General features: G+C 42.0%; 1 protein-coding gene across 3 annotated transcripts in view; it reads left to right on the top strand.

Moving 5' to 3' along the window:
* Positions 1–23598, top strand: part of ST7 (suppression of tumorigenicity 7) — a 133173-nt gene that overhangs the window by 32337 nt on the left and 77238 nt on the right. The window contains exon 1 of one of the 3 annotated variants that reach the window (XM_053978199.1): positions 2050–2135. The exons of 1 other annotated variant lie outside the window; for it this stretch is intronic. Coding sequence is in view for 1 of the 2 variants with exons in the window: in XM_053978198.1 (XP_053834173.1) it covers positions 5793–5814 (22 nt within the window). In the remaining variant the exon portion in view is untranslated. Of the gene's footprint in view, positions 1–2049; positions 2136–5471; positions 5815–23598 lie in introns of those variants that run through there. One more of the 3 variants, XM_053978198.1, reaches the window with a different exon arrangement.

The raw sequence follows: 23598 nt of genomic DNA on the forward strand, positions 1-23598 counted from the left end.
GCCTGATACTAGGTGCCAGATATGCAAAGAAATCTAGCTAGACACCTGCCCATGATCCACAATCTCAGTTGTACTCTAGAATTAGGTGCTTAAGCTGGGCTAATAGATTTTCTATTTTTCTTTTTTACATGCATATATGAATATTCTTATATTCTTTACATACAGTTTTCTGTGTGTAATACTCTACTATTTTGTAACTGCTGGAACTTAAGTCCATTAGATGTTCCTCAAATGGCTGGGTGGCCTGGGAGACACAAAACACAAAGAACTTCCTCTTTTAATGGCTGAACATCTGCTGGGAGCTGCCTCTTCCTTCCCCTGGTGACTGGCTTGCAGTAATCATGTGCAGAGCTGTGGTGAAGCGAAGATCTTCACTAAAAGAGATGTTGAAAGGCATTACAGTAATGTAATAATTGATTGTTATGGTTCATATATGGCTCTTTTTTGAAAAGAAATCTGTCATTTGAACTTCATCTCTCAGGTAAGGACCAGTGCAGACATAAAAATATTTTTTGGTGGCAAAAAGTACTTCTTCACTCTGTCTTGTTATTTGTGTGTGTATGCATGTATATGTTTACTCAAAAAGCTTCATTTTTCTAGGCATTAATTGCCTAAAAATTATGAAGAAAAAGATTTTTTACATGAAATAGGGTTGTATAAATGCAATATGGACTGCACAGAAATATTTTTAAAATCAGCACAAGAACAAATAATACTAAAAACAGGAAAACATCCCTGCAGTCTGTGAATTATTCGTGAATCAGTCTGATATAAAATCCTTTGTCTGTGTTGAACTGGACAAAGATCTTAACTTCTTTTCTGCCAGCAGTTTCCTTCCTTTCTGTGCCAACGTAACAAGGGAATGGTATGTTGCAAAGAGAGAATGCAGGTGGAAAACAGCAAACAAAATGTGATAAGACCAGGCTATGAGGAGAGCACTGAGGACTTCAGACAGCTCAGATGTTCAAAGGTATTTTCCCATTTGGCTAGCCAGTCTCTTTGTCTCCCTATCTTGGCTGCGTGCTGTGGTCCTCTGTCAGCCTTCCTTACTCCCTGAGCTGTTCCTGGTTGTCCAGCGCAGCTCCATGTGGAAACTTGCTGGTGTTGGCACAAATGTAGTACTTGAGACATTTCATTCCAGTGCAACACACCTTTCTTGGCTCTGAAGGCGCTGTAGTCCAGCCTGGCAGACCACACTGGACCTGTGCCCTGCTGCCAGCTTTCCTGCTGGGAAGGGCTTCTCAGGGCTGTCCTCATCCCAGCTGGCCTTGGTCCCTCTCTCTGTTGCCACAGCTCCAAAGTTGCCATTTCTGGGACACAGGCTTTATTTAGTGATGGAGGTATTGGAAGCACCTCTGTATTGGGGACTCGATGGTACAGCATCAGTGCAGGATATTAGTTTTGGTTGCTTGAGGGGTTGTTTGTACCTTAAATACAGGCCCCTGAGAGATGAGAAGCTGAAGTTGTTGCACCACGCTGGATTACATTGATGTAATCATGATGTCAACTTTTTCACCAAAGATGCTTGTTAAAGATAATTAGAGTCAGCAAAGTTGAGCAAAGCATAAAGCCAAAGAGCTGCTGTTCCAGAATATGTGCTTCTGTTTGATTTCATTTTTTTCTGGAGCATAAAAAACCACGTTGCAGTATTTTGGGGGTACCATGTTTATCAATAATCAGTATGGCAACTGTTGCCAGAACTGACAATACCTACAGAAGTTGGAGACTCTCACAGTGTAGGTTGCTAGGGATCTCACTGCATTTTTAGGAGGGAGCTAACTAATATTATGACAAGCAAAATAAATTCATTTTGAAGGTTGCTGAATGGTGTGGACTCATTGCAGAGTCACTCAGAGGTTTCCAATAGCACATTAAATGGATTAAGTTTTTCAGTGTCCTAAAAAAAGTCAGTTTTCAGGCATTAAAAAACTTACAGAACAGGGGACTTGGTAAGGAAAGGCAAGTTTAACTAATGTAATGAAGATTCTTACCTACCTTTGAGGCTTATTGAAAGTATCCTGTACGTCCCCTCTAGAGACTTGAAGGATGTGTTCCTTTGCCCTGAGGAGGACACAGGTGAGAACTGCCTCATCAAAGTGCGCTGCTCAGGGCAGTAGGACAGGAGAACCTCACAGGTAAGATGGACTTATTTCCTGCTTCCAGTGTTTCTCCTGGAAAAAGGAGGTTAAATGCAAAATGAAATGTCTTTCTAGTGACAAGAGAGAATAATGATTTATGCTTTAAAGGATCAGCATAAGGCATGTGTACAAAGCTGCCTCTGTTGGTAGCTCAGATTTCCTGCTTGCACTGTTTTTATAGAAAGAAATTACTCTAAAGCAGAAATTTACACCTGTGTAAAAAATTTAACGTTTCATTATCCATCTTCATTATTAAAACTCAAACTGTGCTTTAGGGCTTAGACAAGTGTGCTTACAAAACAAAGTAAAATATGAGTATTATTTTTCTGCAGTGAAAAAGTAAGGAATAAAGAATATCTGCTCCAAGAGTGGCATTATCTGAGAAGTACATCTCTTTCTCTGGAAAATGTGAATGTACAGGAGACAGCTTTGCATAGCATATATTGTTACTGATTTAAATATTTCATGCTAGTTTGTGGTGGAATGTATGGAAGTACATTGTAAATTAATCTGATACTTGAACAATGTCTTGTGCACATTGTAAGCAAATCACAGCAGTGCTGGCTGCAGATTTCCTTTGACATTTTAAGTACACTAGTTACATTATCTTCGCTGCTGCATAAGAGAGAAAAAACATTTGTTGACCCTTCTTTGCAGTATAAACCAATAGCAATATTCAGCATTGGAAACAAATCCGTAATTCTCCTAGCAAACTGAAAGGTTATGGCCTTAAAAGAGCAGTAGGTCAGAAACAGATTTTAACACTTTCTCAAAGTCATTTGACAAACTGTTTTAGGTAAATGTGAATGAATTTCAGAGAAAGTCCTTCAGTAGCCTGTAGTAGGTCACCTTTCCCACCAGGATCGTACTGACCTGCCAAGGCTAAGACTAATGAAATAGATTATTATGAAATCCTTCCAGAGATACTGCATGGGTTGTTTAGGCTTTTCAACTACCTGTATGCGTCAGTGTACCGAGAACTTGGCAGATAGCCTGGGCTCTGTGACACCTTCAAGGATGTCGTTGGAAAAGCCCTGAGGTTTTGTCTCTTCCTTGGAAACAATGCTGTGGGAAGGTCAAATCTGCTCATCAGAGCAGAACCTATTCTTCAGCCATTGCATGAGTGCACTTGGGATTTTGTTCCAGAGACCTATGTTCAAAGATGCTTGGAGGCTTACAGATACATAATAGACTCATTTCTTTTGTGAACTTGCCTCAGTTGCTGGAAAGTCCTGCCAAAACTTAGTTTGTTTGTTGTACTGAACTTCTTATCAACCTGTTTTGACTGAAGGAGGTGTTAACTGCTCCAAATAGTCAAAATTTACTAATTCAGTTCTAGGAACAGCAAAGCTACAGTCCTTGCAAAAGAATTTGTGCCACTGTCATGGTCAAAACCAATTTGGATGTGGCTTCTTGGTGCTGTCCATCCATGCATGTGATTGCAGATAATCATGACAATTGAACAGCTGTTAATTCAGGTGTTTAAGTACATATTTGAGGACATCTGGTTAATTTAAGGCATCTGTGGGTTGATTTGAGTCACTATGATTATGAGCACTGATGTCTTGTCTGCTGACGTAGACTAAAATCTGCCTGTTAGAAAGTGTGTTGTGAGATGTCTCACCACAGAGTATGGCCTCTCTCCTGACTTTCTTCCAGCAACGGAATACAGGTAAATGTTGCCATGAGCTTGGTGGCCCTAACTATTCTTATGGTGTGCACAGAACACAGAGTGACTGTTCAATGTGTGGAATGGAAAGCAAGAAAACAGCTGAAGAGCATTTTGTGCCAGCAGATCTTAACCAGGAGAGTAGCTTGGTGTGCCTTGTAGGTACCCCCCACTGCTGTGGGAAGCACCAGATCAGTTTCTGCACAGCCTCTTGCGCTCTTCCCTGTCTCACAGCACAGGGCTCTTGAGGGTCCATAAGGATTTTTGTGGGCATACACACTCTGTGAGCTTGGGACCATGTTCCCCATCCCCAGGACCAGAGGGGCTGGCCTGGCACTGAACTGCTGTGGCTCTGAACCCCATGTGTTGCTTTCCAGTCTGTCCTTCAGGCTGCAGTGATCCCAGCCAACACCTCCCTGGTTCCCTAATGATTCCAGCATGCTGAGCTCCTCAGGTGGCAGCTGCTGCCAGCCTTAAGTAGTACTTGTTTTTGTGGCCTGCTGCTCATGGTGGCATTGGGTATTCTGCAAACAGCACAAACCCCCCTGGCATGCAGAGCAGCAGGAGTGTTTGGGAATGGTTAACCCACAAAAACTGAGAAATGGGAGGAGGAATGGTTGCTTGCCTGTAAGTGCTTCCCTTAATTGACCTGCATCTATCTCCTTTCTCCTCATCCACCAGCAGTACTTTCCAGTGTCTGACATCTTGGGAACTGCATGAACATGTTCAATAAGACTTTGCAGAAACATTCTTGGTTTTGCCTCCTCTGGACAGCCATTCTATGGATGGCTCCCAGTGTCTGGTAGCATCCAGCCATCAGCTTCCTGCTTGGCTGCTCTCACCAGCACGAGACAGGCAATTCCTTTTGTCTGTGAGAGGACCAAAGGAGCAAGCTTAGGGCTTTGTTTCGATGTTTGAACATTTTTCAATTACTAAATGTCAGGAAAAAAATAAGCTTAGTACACTAAAAAATGCACTTGCAGATGCACACTAGATCTAGTTGGTTTTGAAGAATAAAGAAAAATTAAGGGCAGTATTTCTTTGGTTGCTAGGATGCCTTTTTATCATTGAATTCAGTGTGCTTTGGGGTTTTTATTTTTATTTAGATGTGTGACTCATTTATTGTGGTTGGAGCATTGTTACAGTATATTCTGACAATAAATTTAAGTAAAAGAGACAATTGGCTAACACTTTGATGGGAAAATTAGGTCTAGAGTGTAGACTGGCCCAGGAGTTTAGTATTTCTTTGAGGGAAAAATAATAAAGAGAGTTCATGATAGAAATTTGGGGTTAATTCTTTACTGAAAATGCTATAAGTGGCATTTACTAGGATATTTGTCCTGAAATTTACTCTTTTTGCACAGAGACACTTTGCATCTTATGCAGCTGAGAAAAGGAGCATGAATTCAAGGCAGATATTTCCCTGCTAGCATTACCGTCCCGGGTGGTAGCTTTAGCATCACAGAGGGAAATACATGTCTGGCTCTTTGTCCTCTGCTGTCTGTGACAAAGGAATTCCCATCTGAGTCGCCGTGCTCTGTCCAAGCCCCCTCCGAGCCTCTGGGTTAGCAGCAGTCAGTCTTTGCAGTGTCCTGACGTCATCCCGTGTGTGCCTAAGCTCCGCTATTGTCTTACGGCGAGCAGGGGCTGGGGATTGCAGTATCTGCTGGCTGATGCCTCTTTCTGCCTGCCGGTATCACAGAAGGGACAACGGCCTGCCCTTATCACTCGGATTTAAAACAGAGGCTCCTGCTTTTTGCTTCCTGTAGAAGGACCTTCACTGCGGTTGCAAGGAAAAGCTGTCTGCGGTGTTGAGCAGAGGAGAGGAGGAGAGAGGAGAATCTGGCAGCTTGGATAGCCTGGACTGCATTGTCTGTCTTCATGACCCCTGCTGTGTAGCACTCATCCCCTCTCTCATACGCTCCCTCTGTCTTCCACTCTTTTTTCTTCTTTCTTTTTTAAAATAGCAGCATCTGGGGTGAGCCATGTTTGGCACTGAATCGTCATGTAAGTAAATGCATCCCATTTACATCCTTTTTCTGTTGAGAACAGGGCTGTTTTATCCTTGCTGTACCCACCACGCTTGCATTCTCTTTGCCATAGGTCGTTGGCTAAAAGCTGTGGTCCTTGCCTGCTTATGAAGGGATGAAAGATGCTGGAGGGGAAGCAGCTACCTCCTAACTGTGGGTGCATCCTCGATGCAAGCAGCAAGGCAGCGTAGGGCTGTCCGTGCTGCTGAATTCAGGCCACTGGAAGATTGGGGGGAAAGGCAGTTTTGCTTGAATGTGGCAGTTGATAAGATCGCATCTGTCAGTGATCAGGAGCTGCAGACACTCTAATGAATGCACTACTCAGATGGTACATTTGGGGACTGAGAATGCTGCAGTATTAGATGGGCGGGAGCTGGGGGAAAGTGATTTAACCAGCAGGAAAAGACTGCTATCTCATGTCTATCTCATTTACTTCATTTTTGTTTCTGGGAGAAAAAAGGCTTCTCTGCAATTCCCCCCCTCCCTCCAAGCCCCCCCCCCCCCCCCCCCCCCAATGACTGCAGATTCTGCAATTAAATTAGGTGGAATTCTAAATATGAGGTGAAAAATGCAAAAGAAAAGGATAATTTATTGTTTTTTTTCCTCATTTTTGTGCTGGAAAATCTTAACTGAAGCAGTCTGCTGTATAATAGCAGTGCAGATGCATGTCATTGAAAGCAAGCCAGTTTTGCTTCAGTGGGAACAACAATTACCTACCTGGCAAATCTGGCTGCAGAGCAAGGCTGGAGGTTTATGTATAACTAATGTTGCTGGTGACAGTGTGGCTGTGTGGGGACCAGTCTGATCCAGCGATTATCGGATAACTGAAAAATAGAAACCAGTTGGTTCATGCTGTATTTTGTGCACAAAACAGCACTGGGTGTTGAAGACATGTCTCATTTTGATACGAAGTGATGGCTTTTGTCACATCCAGCATGGTGTAGTGTCTCCACACTTCTGGGCTGGGACCTGTTCTGTGGCTCATCTCTTCCTAGGAAGTGATAAGAGCACTGGGATGCCTCATAATTATGCCTTCTTGGCTGACGAGCCCCTTGCTCCCAAAGGGTTAATTGTTCCTGTGGCCAGGCTCTGGCAGCTCCCCCCTCCTCTGCCACAACACCCAGTCAAGGTCAGGCAGCATAAAAACAAAATTTGCCTTTAGATTTCTTTTGTTTAGGGTTGCATTTTTCATGCACAGTCGTAAACATGTCTGCAGCTCTGGGTCATCAGAGCATGAACAGAGATGCCAAATGTTGTAGCCGCATCTGTTCCACCCTGACAGATCTGTGAGCCCCAGTGTCTGTGGGCTCTACTTCTGCAAAATGCACATGAACAGGCTTTGAAATCTGTGCCCTACCTGCCCTCCAGCAGAAAGCTATAGTATGCACTCAGATTGTTCAGTCTTGTTCATTTTTGTGGTCCTTTTCTGGTTTGCAAGATGCATTGGCTAAAGTCACAGGGGTTGTGCACCAGCAGCCGTGGCTGCTTTTTGTTTCCATGGTTCCCACAATTTAGAAATGGGCGATGGGAGCTTCCATATCAGCCACTACCCATTTCCCAGAAGGGTCTAGAAACATTTCTTTATTTTAAAAATGGGATTAAACAGAACATGGCTCATTGCCATTGATTCGAGCAGAGGCTATGGTCAGTCTCTGCCTGAACTCTCTGGCCAGATGAAGGCAGTGTGGTGGCCAACTCCCCTGTGCCTCTGCTCAAGCCTGAACTCCCACCCAAGAGTTCCTGTTCAGGCTGGACAGGCTGTCCCTTTGCCTACTGCTGCCAGGTGCTGGCAGGTGGGAGGAGAGCAGGGTCACTGGTGCTGCCCTGCTCACCTGCCCGTGCAAGTCAGTGCTTGCATAAGCAGCCCTGCCCTCGCCACTGCTGGAGGAACAGTGGCTTTGCTTTCAAAGAAAGAAGGTTCTATCAAAATTACTTCATTCAAAATGCTAAGAGGTTTTTTGTCTTCCCTCTCCTCTTGTCTTCTTCATATTTCCAGGCTGTCAAATAATAACAGTGCTACTAATTGTTAATGTTTCTGTCTGGCTAGAGCATCAAATAAGACAAAAAAGACAAATATGACAAATATTATTTGGACATTGGAAATATGACAGAAGCCATTGCTGCTCCTGCTGCCCGAGAAGCATGAAATGAGCAGATTACAGTTTTTTAATCCTGCTGTTTACCCTTAGTATTTAGGATTTTATTTCTCTCTGCTTTGATTAAAAAGCCAAGAAAAATGGTCAGAAGCAAATACTGGTTCAGAATCTTTAGTCTCACTCAGTGTCAAAGCATTTTAAATGTCAAAACAACTCTCCTTTGGCAAGCCTGTTTTTTTTTCTTTTTGCTTTTAGCAGCAGTTAGAAGGGCAGTAAAAGATAGTCTGTGAGTCTTTGTAGGAGCAGGCATCTGCTTATCACCTCCTGGATGCAGGGAAAGACAAACAGCCGGTGACAATAGCCCATAAAGGGGGATAAAGCAGCAGGCAATGCACAAACAGCTGCTGACACTCCCAATGCATGATGAGCAAGGATAGAGTGTGCAAAGCAAAAACCCAAGAAGTATTTGTGCAAGGACACTGTGAGAGGATAGGGTAGTTGCCATGGGGTCATAGTCAGTATTTTCCATTGGTCACATGTTCTTTCTGTAATCCCCTATATAAGGAAACATATACAGAGACACTTTGTCATCAGATGCACTGCCAGGGAGATGTGGGGGGCTCTGTGCATGGGGGGCAGCTTTTCATCCCATGCCACCACACCTGCTGATCTGAAAGATTTGTCTGCTCACCATAATCATTTAACATTCTGTAGGAGGTAATCTGATTTGATAAAAATTGAGAATTAAGTATTTTTTTAAGGTGAAATGGTGTTGTAGGGCTGCACCAAAGCAGAGAAGTGGTGGACCTCTGACCAAGTGATGAGGTGGTCCCCACAAGTAGAATACACTCATCTCAGGGAGAAGAGCCTAGCAGAAATAACCAGCAAGCATCCCTTGTCTAACTAGGAATACTGGCAGTTGCTGGCCTCCAGGAGGGACAACAGAGGCACAAATTAAACTAAACTGTGAGAGCAGCCACAGCTGGTGGGGCTTACCAGTGCTGGGAGAGGTCAGGGGAATGCAGCTCCATCACATCTGACTCTGTATTGATGAGGAATGGGACAGGATGCAGTTTAGAGCCTGTGAAACAACTGAAGAGGTTCAGAGAGCCATTTCATGCATGTCTGAGAATATGCACCGTGTGCTTCAGCTACCCAGAGAAACTTAGTCGGAAGCTGCAAGGAAGGGAATCACACATATATGCCCATGGTACTTGCCCCAGTGCTGTTACAAGGACCCAGATGTGTGCTGTGAAAGTCCCAGGTGATGTTCTCAGTACTGCTGCATTTCTTCATGCTGGGGCCTTGTAACCTAGCAGCAGTGAGGGTTACGGGGGGGGGGGGGGGGGGGGGGGGTTGTCTGGGAAATGCTCTTCCAGCCTGGGCTGTTGGGAGACACTCATGGTGGTCCCTGCCTGGTAGATCAGCAACTGCGCTCTGGAAAGCTGAAGGACTCTGAAACAAAGGAGAGCTGACCAAAGGGCCAGAGAAACACAAAACCAAATGGAAAGTGGAGCTTTCCTCTGCTGCAAGGTTAATGCTAGAAGGCTGCTCTCTGTGGGGAGGCTGAGGACTGCTGTGGGGAATGGGAAACCTTGCTCACCAAAATGTGCCAGGAAAAGCATCTGTACTTGTGCTAGGCTCAATCTACTGTCTTCTGCTCTGTCTGTTCAGGAACTGCTTTTGCTCCTAGGCACCTTTTTCACCAAATTTTCTTCCAGCCAAAATGCAACAAAAGGGAAAGGTTACACCAAGATAAGTGATTTTATGGCATCAAAGTAAGTAGTCTTATAAACTTGTGCAAAACAGCAGCAGCTACCAGTAGAGAAATGGGAAATCTTGGCATCAAACATGGAGATGAAGGATAATCTGATTGGCATGGACACTGCCATTCTGGGTGATGTGCCTGCCTTCTCTGTTCCCAGCACTGGTACTCATCCCAGCTGTTGAAGTACCAACCAAAATGTGACCACTCCTGCAGGTAGTTGGTTTTGAGCATGTTGACTCTGCCAGCTTGTTCATGGGGTGGTTAGATGAGCAGGAGCACAAGGAAGGGTGGGACATTACTGTTGAAATTCTGTGGGATAGCAGCCTTGATGAGACTGGGCTCCACTGAACCAGCGGATGACCAAAATGCTCCTTTATTGAGCATAAATAGCCCACTGCCATCTTAAAAGGCCGAGAGCAGTAAGTACAGCCACAATTCCTCAATGATGTTACACTGGTTTCTCAGGCAATAGTATGCCAAAGAGAGGTTACAGAAAGTATCAGAAGTTGTAACTTTAAATCACCCTGAGCTGCTGAGGTTCCTCTTGTTCCCCATAGAGTCCGAGCTGGTGAAAATATTGCAGAACCTGGTCAAAGAGAGGCTAAGCTACACCACTGTCAAATGGCAGAATAAACCTGGGTTATGAAAGGGGTTGAGGTTACAGGAGATCTAATAACTTGATCAATTCATCAGTGAAACTTCAAGATACTTGGAGAGAAAATGTAGTCTCACATCCCACTTAATGTAGATTTTTAGGATGGACTGCATGCTAGTATTCTTACTTTCTAAATTAATGTTTTCTTTAAAAATGCAAACCTGAGATAAGAGAGGGTTCTCTAAACTCCTTTGGGTGTAACACCTTGTTAGGTGCCTGAGATATGGTCTCCAAAAGTCTTGACTGCATGCTCAGGAGGACAGAGGCTTGAAGCTCAGCCCTCCTAGTCAGGCAGCAACACTGGCAATTTGAACTCACTGTGCTGAGCTGTTCACAAGCAGGCAGCTTGTGAGAGTTTAAGTGCACTTTGCCCTTTCTTTCTTCAAAAACAAAAAGTCGGCTGTTACATCTCACAGGCTGGATATGACTCATGAATTTTATAGTCTTTGGTGGTTTGTCTCTTGCAGCCTTGTCTCATTGGTTTAGAAGTTGCAAGGATCTGATGTAAAGTTACTGAATACAGTGATAGTCTCCCAGCTAGCTGTGTCCACGCAGCTTCTGGAATGGGGAAGAAATCTGAAGGTACATGAAGGAAATTTGACAGGCTTTTCTTCAGGTTGTCAAATTTTTTGGTCCTCGCCATTAGCTAAAAGCATGAGCTATAATTAGTGGAGGAGTCGGTGAATGATCAAAGATGACAGAAGGTCTTTCAGATTTAAAACAAAAATCATAGAATAGTTTAGATTTGAAGGGACCAGCATCTTTCTCAAAGCAGGACCAATCTCCTAGTTAGAGCCAGTGATAGATACGAGCTCAATCAATCTGTATATTTGCAAAATGGTGTGAGATCAAAACAAGCGTCAGCTTTGACCAGTGTAATTTACAGAACCAGAAATAGGAAAAGGTCTTTATGATCAAGGACGCCTGAAAGATTATTAGAGTCCCTTGCAGTGAAGACACTATCATGTTACTTGAGCTGGGGTAGAAGCAGTAGTGTTTCATGTAATTTGGGGATAATTAATGGGTATGCCTAGCAAAAAAATTTATTCACCTAAGAGTCTAAGCCATCTCTTTTCACTTGATCCCTGAAGCACCTGTCTGCTTCAGGGAAGCAGGAAAAGGTCTGTTAAGTGCTGTGAGAAAAGCATGTGGAATACAGAGAGACAGAGTATTTCAGATTTTCTAGATTAATGGATTTCTTTCCCTTTTGGTGAAAATCATTTTGGTGTAACATCACCATTTAGATCCTTTCATATGAAGGTCACTGTGTATAATATGAAATTAAAGGATCTTAAAAATTACAATATGTTCCATATTGAAAATGATAAGATGCTATATGAACCAAATAAGCTGGGCAACTACAGAGAGAAGCACTTGCTACCCACAGTCTCATGGAGCTCAGTGAAAAATTGGCTGACTTTGGTGTGTTTGGTCAAGGTGAAACTTACCTAAGAGATCAATTTAAGATGCCTAGAAACTGGGAGTGGAACAGAACCCATACTCTACCTAGACCAAGAAATCTGCTGTTGCTTCCCAGAATTAAATGGAAAGTATTTTAGAACTTCTTAGGGCTCTCAAAAATTTCATTTGGAAATGGTATCTTGAGGTGTTTTGATCAGTACAGGAGAAGGGAAAGTCTTGTGAAACTACATGGCAGTGATAAAAAATTAAAGTATGATATTTCTGACGTCCTTTGAAAAATAGTGTGGCTGGGAAGGTCTTCGTCCTTGCATGCTTTGAGAGATGCTGAGCAGAAGCTTAAAACATGCTAGATCATGTTTCAGCCTAGAGGAGGAGCCTAGGTGAAAATGACACAAAGTCGGTGAGTTTGTCAGAGAAAATATGTAGCTGTAGTGGCACCTTTCCACATTTGTATAGTCCTTAGGTAGCTCTTTTAAAGGTTTGACTGAGCAGGGAAGAAGGATGAGAGGGTAAGAAGGCGCTCTAGAAGAAAGTGCCTTGTACTCAAAAGGTCTGTAGCCCAAAAAGCAATGAGGAGGTTTTGAAGATGGTCCATGGAAAGATTATCCATCTCCCTTTACCTCTCCTGTTTACCATGCCACTCATTAGCCCAGTGATTTTGCAATTTGCAGTGATGCTATGATTTCATATATGTCATCACTCTAGCAAATGCCAGCTTTCATGTTACCACTAGGAACTAGTCTTGGAAAGCTGTCATGCAGAATTTGGATTTCCTGCTGCACTCTCTTGAGTGTGGAAGTACCCATATCATAGCACAAGAAGAGTTTTAAGAGGATATAGTCTTGATGTTGATGAGCTGTGGTTGTGCAAGTGCAGCAAAAGGAAAATGTACTCAATTATATATTTTAAAAGTTTTTTAAAGCATGGGAGTAGGAAAAGGAGACCAGATATTTTTTTACTTCATGTCCTAGCTGCATTTTTTTTACAGTGAAGTAAGGAATTCTATGATGAGGACAACACTAGAAAGCAAGTTCTGAGAGGAAGGGCATCCCTGCAACTCCAGGGAGGTCAGAAAATGGCAGCAGACTCCACTTTTAAGACCTCTGCTACAAGAGAAGGAAAAACTGTTGTAAGAAAATACCATCCCAGGCAGAACCTCAATTATATAAATCACTGGCTTGCAGATACCTAACAAGAGTCACACTGATTCTGAACTGACTTAGCACAATGGAAATAGTGCTGGTCACAAAAGAAAAGAAAAGAAAAGCATCCTGATTAGAAATACTGAAAGATGCTAAAAAGATACATTTAACATTTACTAAAAGAGCTGAATGCAGAAAATATTGGCACCACTAACCTTTTTTCCTGACAGCTGCATTCATTACTGTCATTAGTAAGGTATCTAGGACTGTTTCAGTGGCAACAGTAAATTGTGCCACTGTATTTTCATCGGGATAAGTAATCATGAGTCATTCAAACCATCTGCTAATCAAATACTCTCAGACTGTTTAGGTTATCAGAGAGAATGTAGTAGCTGAGAAATGTCAATTAGCTGGCAAAGAAGCATGGCAAATTTTGTGTGAAGATCCCATGTGCTTTGTCATCCACAAGGACATTAGGCCAGTCCATCTGTTTTATAGGTTGTGGGTGGAGGCAAAGGTCTGCTAAGGGTTAAATGAGCTGGAGAAAGCATTCCTCTAACTCTGGAACCTGTATCAGCCTGGCTGTTTTCTACATCCTCTGCTGCTTGCATAGTTTGTAGTGATAACTCCAGATAAGCTGTACAGAGCAAAGAGGGTGATAATCAGGCTGCCTGTGTGATTGGATGGAAGTGAGCAGACAGATAAAAAGCAGCAAGATCTGAACTGTGAGCATCACAATCAAGAGTGGAAGTTCCTCCAGGAATCCACCCAAGTGTGAGAGGCCTGACGCACGAACATCACACAGGAGGATACGGTGTCCTTGGTCACAGGACAGAAGAGCAGTTCTGTGCTTGTACAAACAGGAGCAGATTCTTCTGCAACTGCTGACCTGCTAGAGATGTCTCTCTGAGACTCTGGAATGTTCTAATAGCACAAGGAAATACCAGTGACATGAAAGATTACTCAAGTGTGTTAAAAAAGACATACTACATCATCTTTAGTATCATTTGCAGTTGCCACATCCTAGTGGGGCTAGGGGGGTGTTGCCCTAGCCCACAGGGATACAACAGTTAGGATAACAGAGGTTAAGTGGCCTGCTCAGGATAAAGCACTAGTGGTCTGTCACAGCAGAGGTCCCACAGAGAATGGGCATTCAAAGGCCTTTGCACAGGGCCTTTTCTTAACTTACCTTTATAGGTATGAATATTTTCACAGCTGGGGTTCTTGCTGTGTTAGGCTACACGTCCACAGCAGGGAGGTGGCACTGCTGTGGGCATTGTGCATCACAGTGACCATCTGGATGCAGAGAGACATTCATTTGGTTGCTCTAGGGCCTTGCATGTATGCTAATGACTTAGAGTTTCTGTGGGATTTGGCTGCCTGTCAGAGAGGAATGAAGCTGTAGATTTCAAACCAGTGCTCTGTACTGCAGCAGTTTGGTGAACTACGTGCCTGGCATTTAGTTAGGTTATGTCTTGTTTGTGCGTCTATAGTGACATTCAATTAATTCTTCCATGAAATACAGATAAATATTCACACAGAATTATACAAAAAGACAAAAAGAGGGGCTCATGTTTGGACTTGCCATCCTTAATAGTATCCCCTTAAACAGAGAGGCTCCCCTGAGGGAACAAAGCAATATGACTCTCTAATGTGGAACGTCAGTGCAGCCGCCGTCACTGTCGAGTGAGGCGCTGCAGGCAGCAGCTGCTGTCTGCAGGCTGGCAGCAAATATGGGTGTCTGCATTTTCAGCTATTTTCCCCTAGGCCACGGCTTTGTATGTACTCCTGATTTGGTTTGGTTTACAAAGGAAGAAAGAAGTGTCTTTGTCATTGAACAATGTAACTATGGACAAAGGAGTTAAAAAGAAATCTGCCAGTTTTTGTTTATGTATGTAATATGTGTGTACATTTATTTATCTATTTATTTATTTTACTTTGACAGCTGTTGTTAGTTAAAGCTACAACTGCCTTGTTTTTAACAGACAAGTTTAGCGAAATTAAAGCATTTTTTCCCAGTGAAGGAAAGCCTGAAGCTGTCTCACTATATAGCATATCATTGCTGATGAGAAGCTGTGGTCTTCCTGCTTCTTGCCAAGGAGTTCAGTACCCTGGCAGGCAGTAAGTCTTGTTATTCTTGTATATCAGTATGCCAAAAGTTTACATAAATACAAAAGTGGACTATCCTTTCATCTCCAGAAGCATTTCAGACATGGTGGAGGTGTCTCAGAGACACCATGCGGAAGCCTGCATTGCAGCTGGCTTAGGTGCTTGCTGCCTTATGTACAGGTCAGGGAAGATCATACTGCCAAGCTGGCTTTCAGAAACTGGAATTTCATCTCTGAAAATCATCTGCTGGTTGTAGCAAATTACTTTCTAGGGATTTTTGGTTGGTTGTTTTTGGTTTGTGTGGGTTTTTTTGGTTTTTGTTTTTTTTTTTTTGGTTTTTTTTTGGTTTTTGTGTTTTTTTGTTTTTTTTTTTTGTTTTGTTTTGTTTTGTTGGTTTTTTTTAATTGGCTAAAAATCTGGCCATTAGTCCTATCTTTATTTCTGAAGTTCAGTCTGAAAATACCTTTCAAAGGAAAAGATGCGCAGCTATTTCAACAGTTAAATTCTTAAACTGAATCACAGTTGTCTGGCTGTCCTTTTGCTTTCTAACATCCAAACTCACAGAACTGGTCTGATTAAATAATTTTGAAGAAGAAAATGAGAACAGCCAGTCAAATAATAGCTAAAGTTATCAGTGGTTATAGCCAGAATGAAATCTAATCAAAATAAACTTCTAAACAGTAATCTAAGACTAATATTAATCTATAAATGATCGATGAATGAGATAATCATGATAGGACAAGAACATGACATGTGCATTCTTTGTCCCTTTGTATTCCGCACTGGTGAGGCCACAGCACAGGTGAGGCCACATCTGGTGTCCTCTGTTCAGTTCTGCTCCACTCAAAAAAAGACTTTGAGGTGCTGGAGCTTGTCCAGAGAAGGGCAATGAAACTGGTGGAAAGTTGAGAATAACAGTCATGCAAGGAGGAACTGAAGGAGCTGGGGTTTAGCCTGGAGCAAAGGAGGCTCAGGGTAGACCTTATCACTCTATGACCACCTGAAAGGAGGCTGTAGTTAGGTGGGGGTTGGCTTCTTCTCCCAGACAGCTAGTGACAGGATACGAGGAAACGGTCTCAAGTCTGGGCCAGGGGAGGTTCAAATCAGACATCAGGGAGAATTTCTTCATGGAAAGCATTGGAATGGGCTGTCCATGGAGATGGTGGAGTCACCATGCCTGGAGGGGTTCAAGAAATGGCTGGACATGGCACTTAGTGCCATGGTTAAGTTACTAAGGTGGAGATGAGTGGACAAAGGTTGGACTCGATCATCGTGGAGGTTTTTTCCAACCTAAATGATTCTGTGATTCTGTGAAGAAATATTTTAAACATTATAAAAATCACCTTATTTTCCAACATTTCATTTACTTTCATTCTTTGTAAGAAGAATAGAGAGCTGGCTATAAGGAAAAGTACAGATAACTTCCTTTGTTCTTCATAAAGTTGCTTTTTCCAGGGCCTTATAAATGAGTCCAAGGTAAAAAACAGCCTTTGTGGACTCAAGTTTTATCTTTGCAAATGATTTCACACCAGCTAGTAGGACACTAATGTGCAAAAAAAGTCAAGAACAGCAGTTGTTGCACTACCATTGAGTTTTGTGTGTTGGTCATTTGCAGCTGGTCACCTTTACTTTGGGGACAGCATATCAAGGTGAGTTTGAACAAGAGGTGTTGAAAATCTTTGTCATGGGTTCTTAAAAACTTAGGCTGATTCATGAGATCAATCTTTTCTGTGATTGCTATTCTTAGAAATAAAACATTACCTCTTACAAGGTTTGTGTGGATATATTCTTCTTAGGTTTAAATAAAAGTGTAATTTTTTAAAAGAAGTTTGATTAAGATGGTATAAAAACCCTACAGATTCTCAATTAGGACTGGACTGAGTTAACAGGGTGTGGGTTTAAGGTTATTAAAGTAATCTTTCTTAGCTAAAATAAGAATGTACATGAACTACTGTACAAGAATGTACATACTGCATCAAAACATGCATGCAGGCAGGTCAATTTACTTGTAGTAACATTAGAGTAAGAATGTCAGTGTGTTTTATTGTTTTTTTTTATAATCCCTTTCATGAGACTCCTTGTAGTTTTCAGATATTCAAGATGAAATATCACCTTGTTTTCTGTGCTCTCAGGTTTCTTGACAAGCAGAAATGACCTCTGATAAAGGGTGAGAAGTTAACATCTGCCAAAGATGAACTGCAGTTTCTAAGCGTAACAAATTAATAGCTTTGCTTTCTTTCATCTAGCTGCTGGGCAGTCAGCCCTTCGGTGATATTTCTGCAAAGCTAATCATACATATTTGGAGGATGCCAAGAAAACGGGTACTAAGAAGTGTTAATTGCCCATCCCATGGACAGGGCCATCCTTCCCTTAGATGCTTGCTGGTGGGAAGGCTTAGAGACATCTCTCTTGATCCATAGTGGCAGATGATCAACAATTCTGAGAACATGAGTAAAGGGCCACATTTTTGAGAATGTTATCTGTAGTAGTCAGCACTTAAGCCATTGTCCAAGGTAGTATAAAAGTTAATCTTTATATGGAACAGCCTGCTGTTTATGTACTCTTCAGAAGCTAAATACTAAACTTGAGCTGGATTTAAAACCTAGGAGATTGTGACAAAAACAGGATCTGAGCACAAAATATATTTTGCAAGCTGTTGCAAAATCATCACAAGTGGCTGATCTGGGGAGACTGAATAAACTGAAGAGAGTGGTTGGAAAGCTGAAGGTAGAGGTCAGATCACTGATTTTCTTAAACGACAAGAAAATTGAGGTGTGATGAGCTAGAAGAGAGAAGGAAGTCTGCAACACGGAAGATCCTGGAATAGTAAATTCTCAAATTGTGGATGATTTGGCAAGTGTAAGAGCTAAAATCTCATATGCCAGATAGATATGGGTACTGTATATGTCTAAGAAAGGGGGGAGAATAGGAGAAAGGAATAGTGAGGGGGACAGATATGAACAGTTTTGATGGTGGCTTTCCTTCCCATCCTGCTTTAGAGTGCTGCCAATCCCATGAAGAAATCGAGAGACATCCTTAAAACGTAAAATATAAATGGTTGGAAATGCTAGAAATGCTATTTAAGTGATTTTAGTAAATGAGGCCATTTTAGAAATTAAAAGCAAGCCATCGGTCCCCCTTTATTCCAGGATCTAGATGAGGAGGTGGGTGGCAGATGATTTGCCTTACTAAATGATACCACACTGTTCTTAACTGCCATAGGAACAAGAATTCATCGTGTCCATAGAGCCCTGCCCCTGCTTGGGGTGGGAAGATGGGGCAGGCTCTGTAGGACTGGGATGGTGTTAGAAGCTGCAATGACTGAGATGATCCAGGGTTGGAGGGGTCGACACAGCTCCTACTTTATTTTCAAATCTTTCAGAGTTTGGAGTGGAAGCAGGCTCTGTTTTCCTTCCCTGATAATGGCTGACGGTTTCTTCTGTGATTTTCTCTGGGTCTGTCAATCTTGACTGTGGTCTGTTTTACTGAAAGTACCAATTAAGTGGCTGAGCATTTGCTCTGCTTCCCAGATGGTTCCCTCTTCAGTACGGGAAGCAATCTGTGCTGTAGGAGAGCGGGCAGGGGCCCAGGCTGTGGTGTTGCTCCCATGTCACTCAGGCTGCTGTTTGAAGCTGCCTTAGTAGTGGGATGTGCATTAACAGTGTAGTGAGCAGGAAAGAGCAGAACTGGGGCCAGGTGGGAGCTGGGGACAAGAGGAACCACCTGATGCTGTTTTATGTGATCCTCACTTCTTCCCAACCCTCTGGCTGTTCAGCCTTGATGTAAGCCTGAGTACCAGCTGTGCCTTCCCACAGGCTGCCATGCTACTTTCAGCTGCTGTGAAAATGAAGTATTTCCATTTTTTCCTTTCTCTAATGAACAGATGAGATGCATTTATGCCCTGTGTAATAATGCCTCCCCTCATTTTAGCTCCATGTAAGGTAAGATCCTTTTCAGTCCATTTCTTCCTTTAGGTATAGCACCTTGTATTTCAGGGAAAATAACTGCAAGTATCTGCTTATTGACAAGCTCTCCTGCAGCTTCCAGCTGCAGCACTGGCATTTTTATTCAGAACTTGGATTTCTGAGCATAGGCTTATTCCCCCATTCAGCGTCACTAGTATGGCCCCACAGAGATTTTCCTACTGCATAGAAAAATCTTACTCTGCAAAATCTCTTTATTTTCAGAATGTGTATTACAAACTTGCTGAAGAGCAACCTCAATTTTCCTCTCTATTTTTCAGAACTCTATAGATGACAGTCAAGAAAATGATCAAGCATACCATGTTTCATGTGTTGTATGATCACTTCCAACACCTGGTGTTTCAAGCTCTTCCTGGGCATTTAGTCTTCACACCCCTCAGCTTAGATCAGCTGTACAAAACACAATGCTCTCCTTTCTATTACAGCCCATATAGCATGCCAGAGAGGTTGCCTGAGCATAAAAGGATGCACTAAATTAATTCAGTAAATCTATAAAAATATATTTATCAGTTTCTGGTGGACAGATCTGGTTTAAAGAGCATAATTTGCTACAAAGAGGGTTTAGCTGGCATGGGTGTCTGGCATGAATGAGTCAAAGTGTCCAAAGTATAGGTAGCCAGAAGATAGTATGTATTTTCAATTAACAGATAGGTACTGAAGTATTTTCAAAGTAGATACGAATCTCCTCTGAAGCTAAAAGGCTTAAATCTTTTTTGATAAAATCCCTGAAATGGTAAGAAAGATAAGACCTAAACAAGCCTATCCTCTCAGTAATGGGAAGTAAACAGTCATGTACAGAAAATAGTTACTGTTATCTATGACATGGCTTTCAGTTACTTGGCATGGAGCAGTCTATCATATTTTTATCCCATACCCGTCACTTATTTATTTGTTGCTCATGACTGACTCCCAGCACTGCATGTGATTTGGCTGATCAGGCTCAATCTGATGCACACTGTATCTTAGACACCAGAGTTACTTATTTTGTCTACTACAAACACATCTGACTGGTCTTCAAGCTCCATGCTATGGCCACTCTGGTTTGTGCACTTAGAATTCATGACAATTTCTAGGAAATTCATGAGTTATTTTGTTAAGCACCTCATTTTTACTTTTCATCAAGCCCTGTTAGGTAGTTAAGTTTTCTGGTAAGTGGGATTTTCTGATCTTCAGGTGGACTGAGGAAGAGAATTTGGTTCTTCAGCTACAGCTTCCCAGCCGGAAGCACTTTCACCCCAATAAATCTCTGCACAACACAACGTTGCTTCCAATTCCAGTCACTAATTTCATCTGTTTCAAGCAAGATTTGAAAGTTGCTTAGCAGCAAGTGCCTGTGGTGAGTGGAAGGTACCTGCTATGCCTACAAAGCAGCTCTTGCTTGAAGCAATGGCAGAATTTTATGTTGTAGTTATTTATACCCCAAGTTTTGTGTTCTCTAATTGCTATTGTGGTAGTTACTGGATAAAAGAATAGGAGCACATGTATGTGCTAATACTGTATGTTGTAAACATTTCACACATGCATACAATGTGGATTTTTTATAGCTAGTATGTAATAAAGAAGCTTTTACATTACATCCTCTTTCAGGGAAAAGGCTTGTTCTCAGTTGTGGATTTGTGGGTTTCTATTGTCAGTTTTCGTTGTTGATATATAAAGAGAGGAACTGAGTCAAGATGTGGAACATAAATTTGGAACTGAAAACAGTGACTTTAAATGCAATAATTTTCCAAGCAAAGACATTTTAGTCAAATTTCAATCAGCCATTGCTGAATCCTACTTTGATTCTTAGTATAATTTCAGATTGCAGGAAAACAGCGATTTTGCCATTAATTTGATCCTATTATTTGAAGTAAAACAGTGAATTACAAAAAGAATCAGTTTCAAAATTGGCTGATAGTTTTAAATTATTACTTTGTAGCAGTTCTTTTTCATTAATCAGTATTTTAGCTGGGCATTACTGTAATATACCTTGGTAAAATACCATGTTTGGTAACATACCTTGGTAAAATACGTTGGTTGAAGTGCTGTTTGTACACTTAGTTTGTAGTTTTTCATCATGCCTTAAATGTTACTCTCTCACCATTAGGCAGGATGCTGGATGGCAGAGAGCTGAGTCAGGGAAAAAGATGTGTCTTCTGAATAAAGGTGCTTCCTGAAAAGCCACCGATCAGATAATCATTCAGACAGTTGCCTTCTCCTGTGGGCTGAGAGTGCTGAATTTAACCAACTACATTTATCCTTGAAATAATGTTGTGGGTGTCAGACAGCCAGGCTGGGGTCATTTTGTCCCATGTACGTGAATGACCTAGGCCTGTTGTGTTCCTGCACTGTCCTTCTCCAGCAGCAGGATGCCCTGGGACAGGGACTGGACTACCTTGAAGTGTTATCCTCTTGAGTCTTCTCTCGTTTGCCCTAATCACGACTTTCTTCACACTTGAGCATTGTGCTTACAAGATGATCCCCTTGAGTGAGTGTCTCCAGTATGTGTGTGTCAGAAGGAATACTACGTTTTTAGTCTTTGCAAATGATTTCAGATGTGCTCCCAAATGTACGTACTTTATGTATTTGTACTTCTATACAGGTGCTTTTAAATACCAATGCTAACTCATTTTTATTTGTGGGTGGTGACATGGTTGAAGAATACAAGATATAAAAGGGTCATTTGGTGCTCAGATCAGTTGCCTCAATGAGGCAACTGGAGCCATTTCAGATGCCCTGGAACATATTTCACCTGGCCGCCAGCTGTTAGTCCCTGGGGTATTCGTGTGTGCTTTATGTCAGTGTGTCAGCTACCCCGTGCATCTCAAACAGCTTTGGATGCACCTGCTTAGACAACCAAATCAAGCTCTTTTTGTCATCAAGAGTTGTCATTTTTGTATTCTAAAGAGATCCAGTAGTGTTAAGTAATGTGGGAATCTCAGATTCCTGAGTAACTACAGGTTTTTGGAGGTCATTTGTTTGTGTTTTGTTTTGAACAGCAGAGAGTGAAAGTCACAGTGATGGTGACAAACTTGGAGTCTGGCAAGGCGTGCATGTCAATTGTTGCTGTAATTAACACCGGCTGCTCAGCAGCCCAGGCTCAGGGCTTGTGGAACATGCTGTACTCAAATAATCTGGCTTAGAAATGCCCTCCACTTGCCATTTGCAAGCAGGGACAGACAGAAGACAAACATTTCTTCCCCTAAATATGGAGCTTGTTACAGCTTAGTTGCTTGGCAGTCCACTTGACTGTAAAATAAGCAGACTATTAAGCAATGCTACTGGTTTCCTTCCTTCTATGGCTTTGCAGGATGTTCTGTGATCTTTGTGCCGTTACAGCCTTTGCAGCCATCTGTTTAACTGCAGTGGGGACAATGTTCTGCTGCCATGGGTCTGGCTTTGAGAAGAGAAGCTCACTTCATTTTCAGGTGTTTCTCCTGTTGTTTTTTTCTCTATATGACACTGCATTTCTAGTCCCACCACTTCCCTTTCTTCTTCTAAGCTTATTGTCAACATGTTGCTGCTCTCTATAATTACACTTGGCACTGGGAGAAGGGGAGACACTGAGTGAAGCAACTGCCTGTGCCTTCCCTGTAGATTTTCATGTATTAATGATTACCATGTATTAATACAATGATACATCTAGATACCTTCATCATTTATTTCCCTTGGATCAGAAAAAAAGTATTATTTCCCAATCCTGTATTGACTAACTAGCAATTCTAAGTCCTTCCTTGGTGGGGAAAAATTGAACTAGCTGCTGTCAGAAAATACATCCATTTCCATATCAGATTATATTTTTATAGTATGAATTTAAATTTATTTCTCTCCAAAGGTTCTTACCCTGTAATTTTGTTATGTCTCCAGGGTGCTGGTGCAAAACAGGGTGTTCTTGTTAGAAATTCTTTTCTTGGAAATAATACTAAACAGAATTTCAAGAAGGTGGCATGATGTGTGAGAAAGGGTAATATATTATTCTAAAGTGTAAGAAAATGTTAGAACCTGTACAGCTATGTATTAAAAATCTACAGTATATATAAAAAGCTAAAAATCTTTAGGCACCAGGGTGACTGGCTTATTCCCAGCATCTGCACTGCGAGAGAAATCCAGAAAAGGCAGAAATACAGAGAACAGCAGTCAATCAAGCAACTTATTATTATTTAACAACTATTTCATTAGTAAAGATTCTTGTGAAGTATATTAACACCAAATGAAATGAACTGAGCAAATGTGCAAAATAAAGAAATTGGCTCTGAAACAGATGGGTTTTGTCTATCAGGCCTCTCGTTGCCTGGAAATAGGGCCTAGATGATGCTTTTTCTGTTTAATAATTATATGACTATTAACCATAGCCAAAGTACAAGGGAAAAGGTGTCCAAGAGCTGTTAATTCTGCTGCAAACACTTAATGATCCCCCTGCAGAGCTTACCACTGACATGGTGACCACCTTCTGGAGGCAAAATTAGCAACATAGCTTTACTGGGATGTGGGTATTTTGGAATTGTTAACCCTACCAGGGAAATGGCAGAGGCAGCAGATTGCTAGGGTGAAACCCTAGTCCTGTTAGCATCAGTTGCAAAACTTCCCTGGCATCAAAATGAGCAGGT

The sequence above is a fragment of the Vidua macroura genome, chromosome 5 (genome assembly GCF_024509145.1).
Source record: "Vidua macroura isolate BioBank_ID:100142 chromosome 5, ASM2450914v1, whole genome shotgun sequence".
NCBI classification, from domain to species: domain Eukaryota; kingdom Metazoa; phylum Chordata; class Aves; order Passeriformes; family Viduidae; genus Vidua; species Vidua macroura.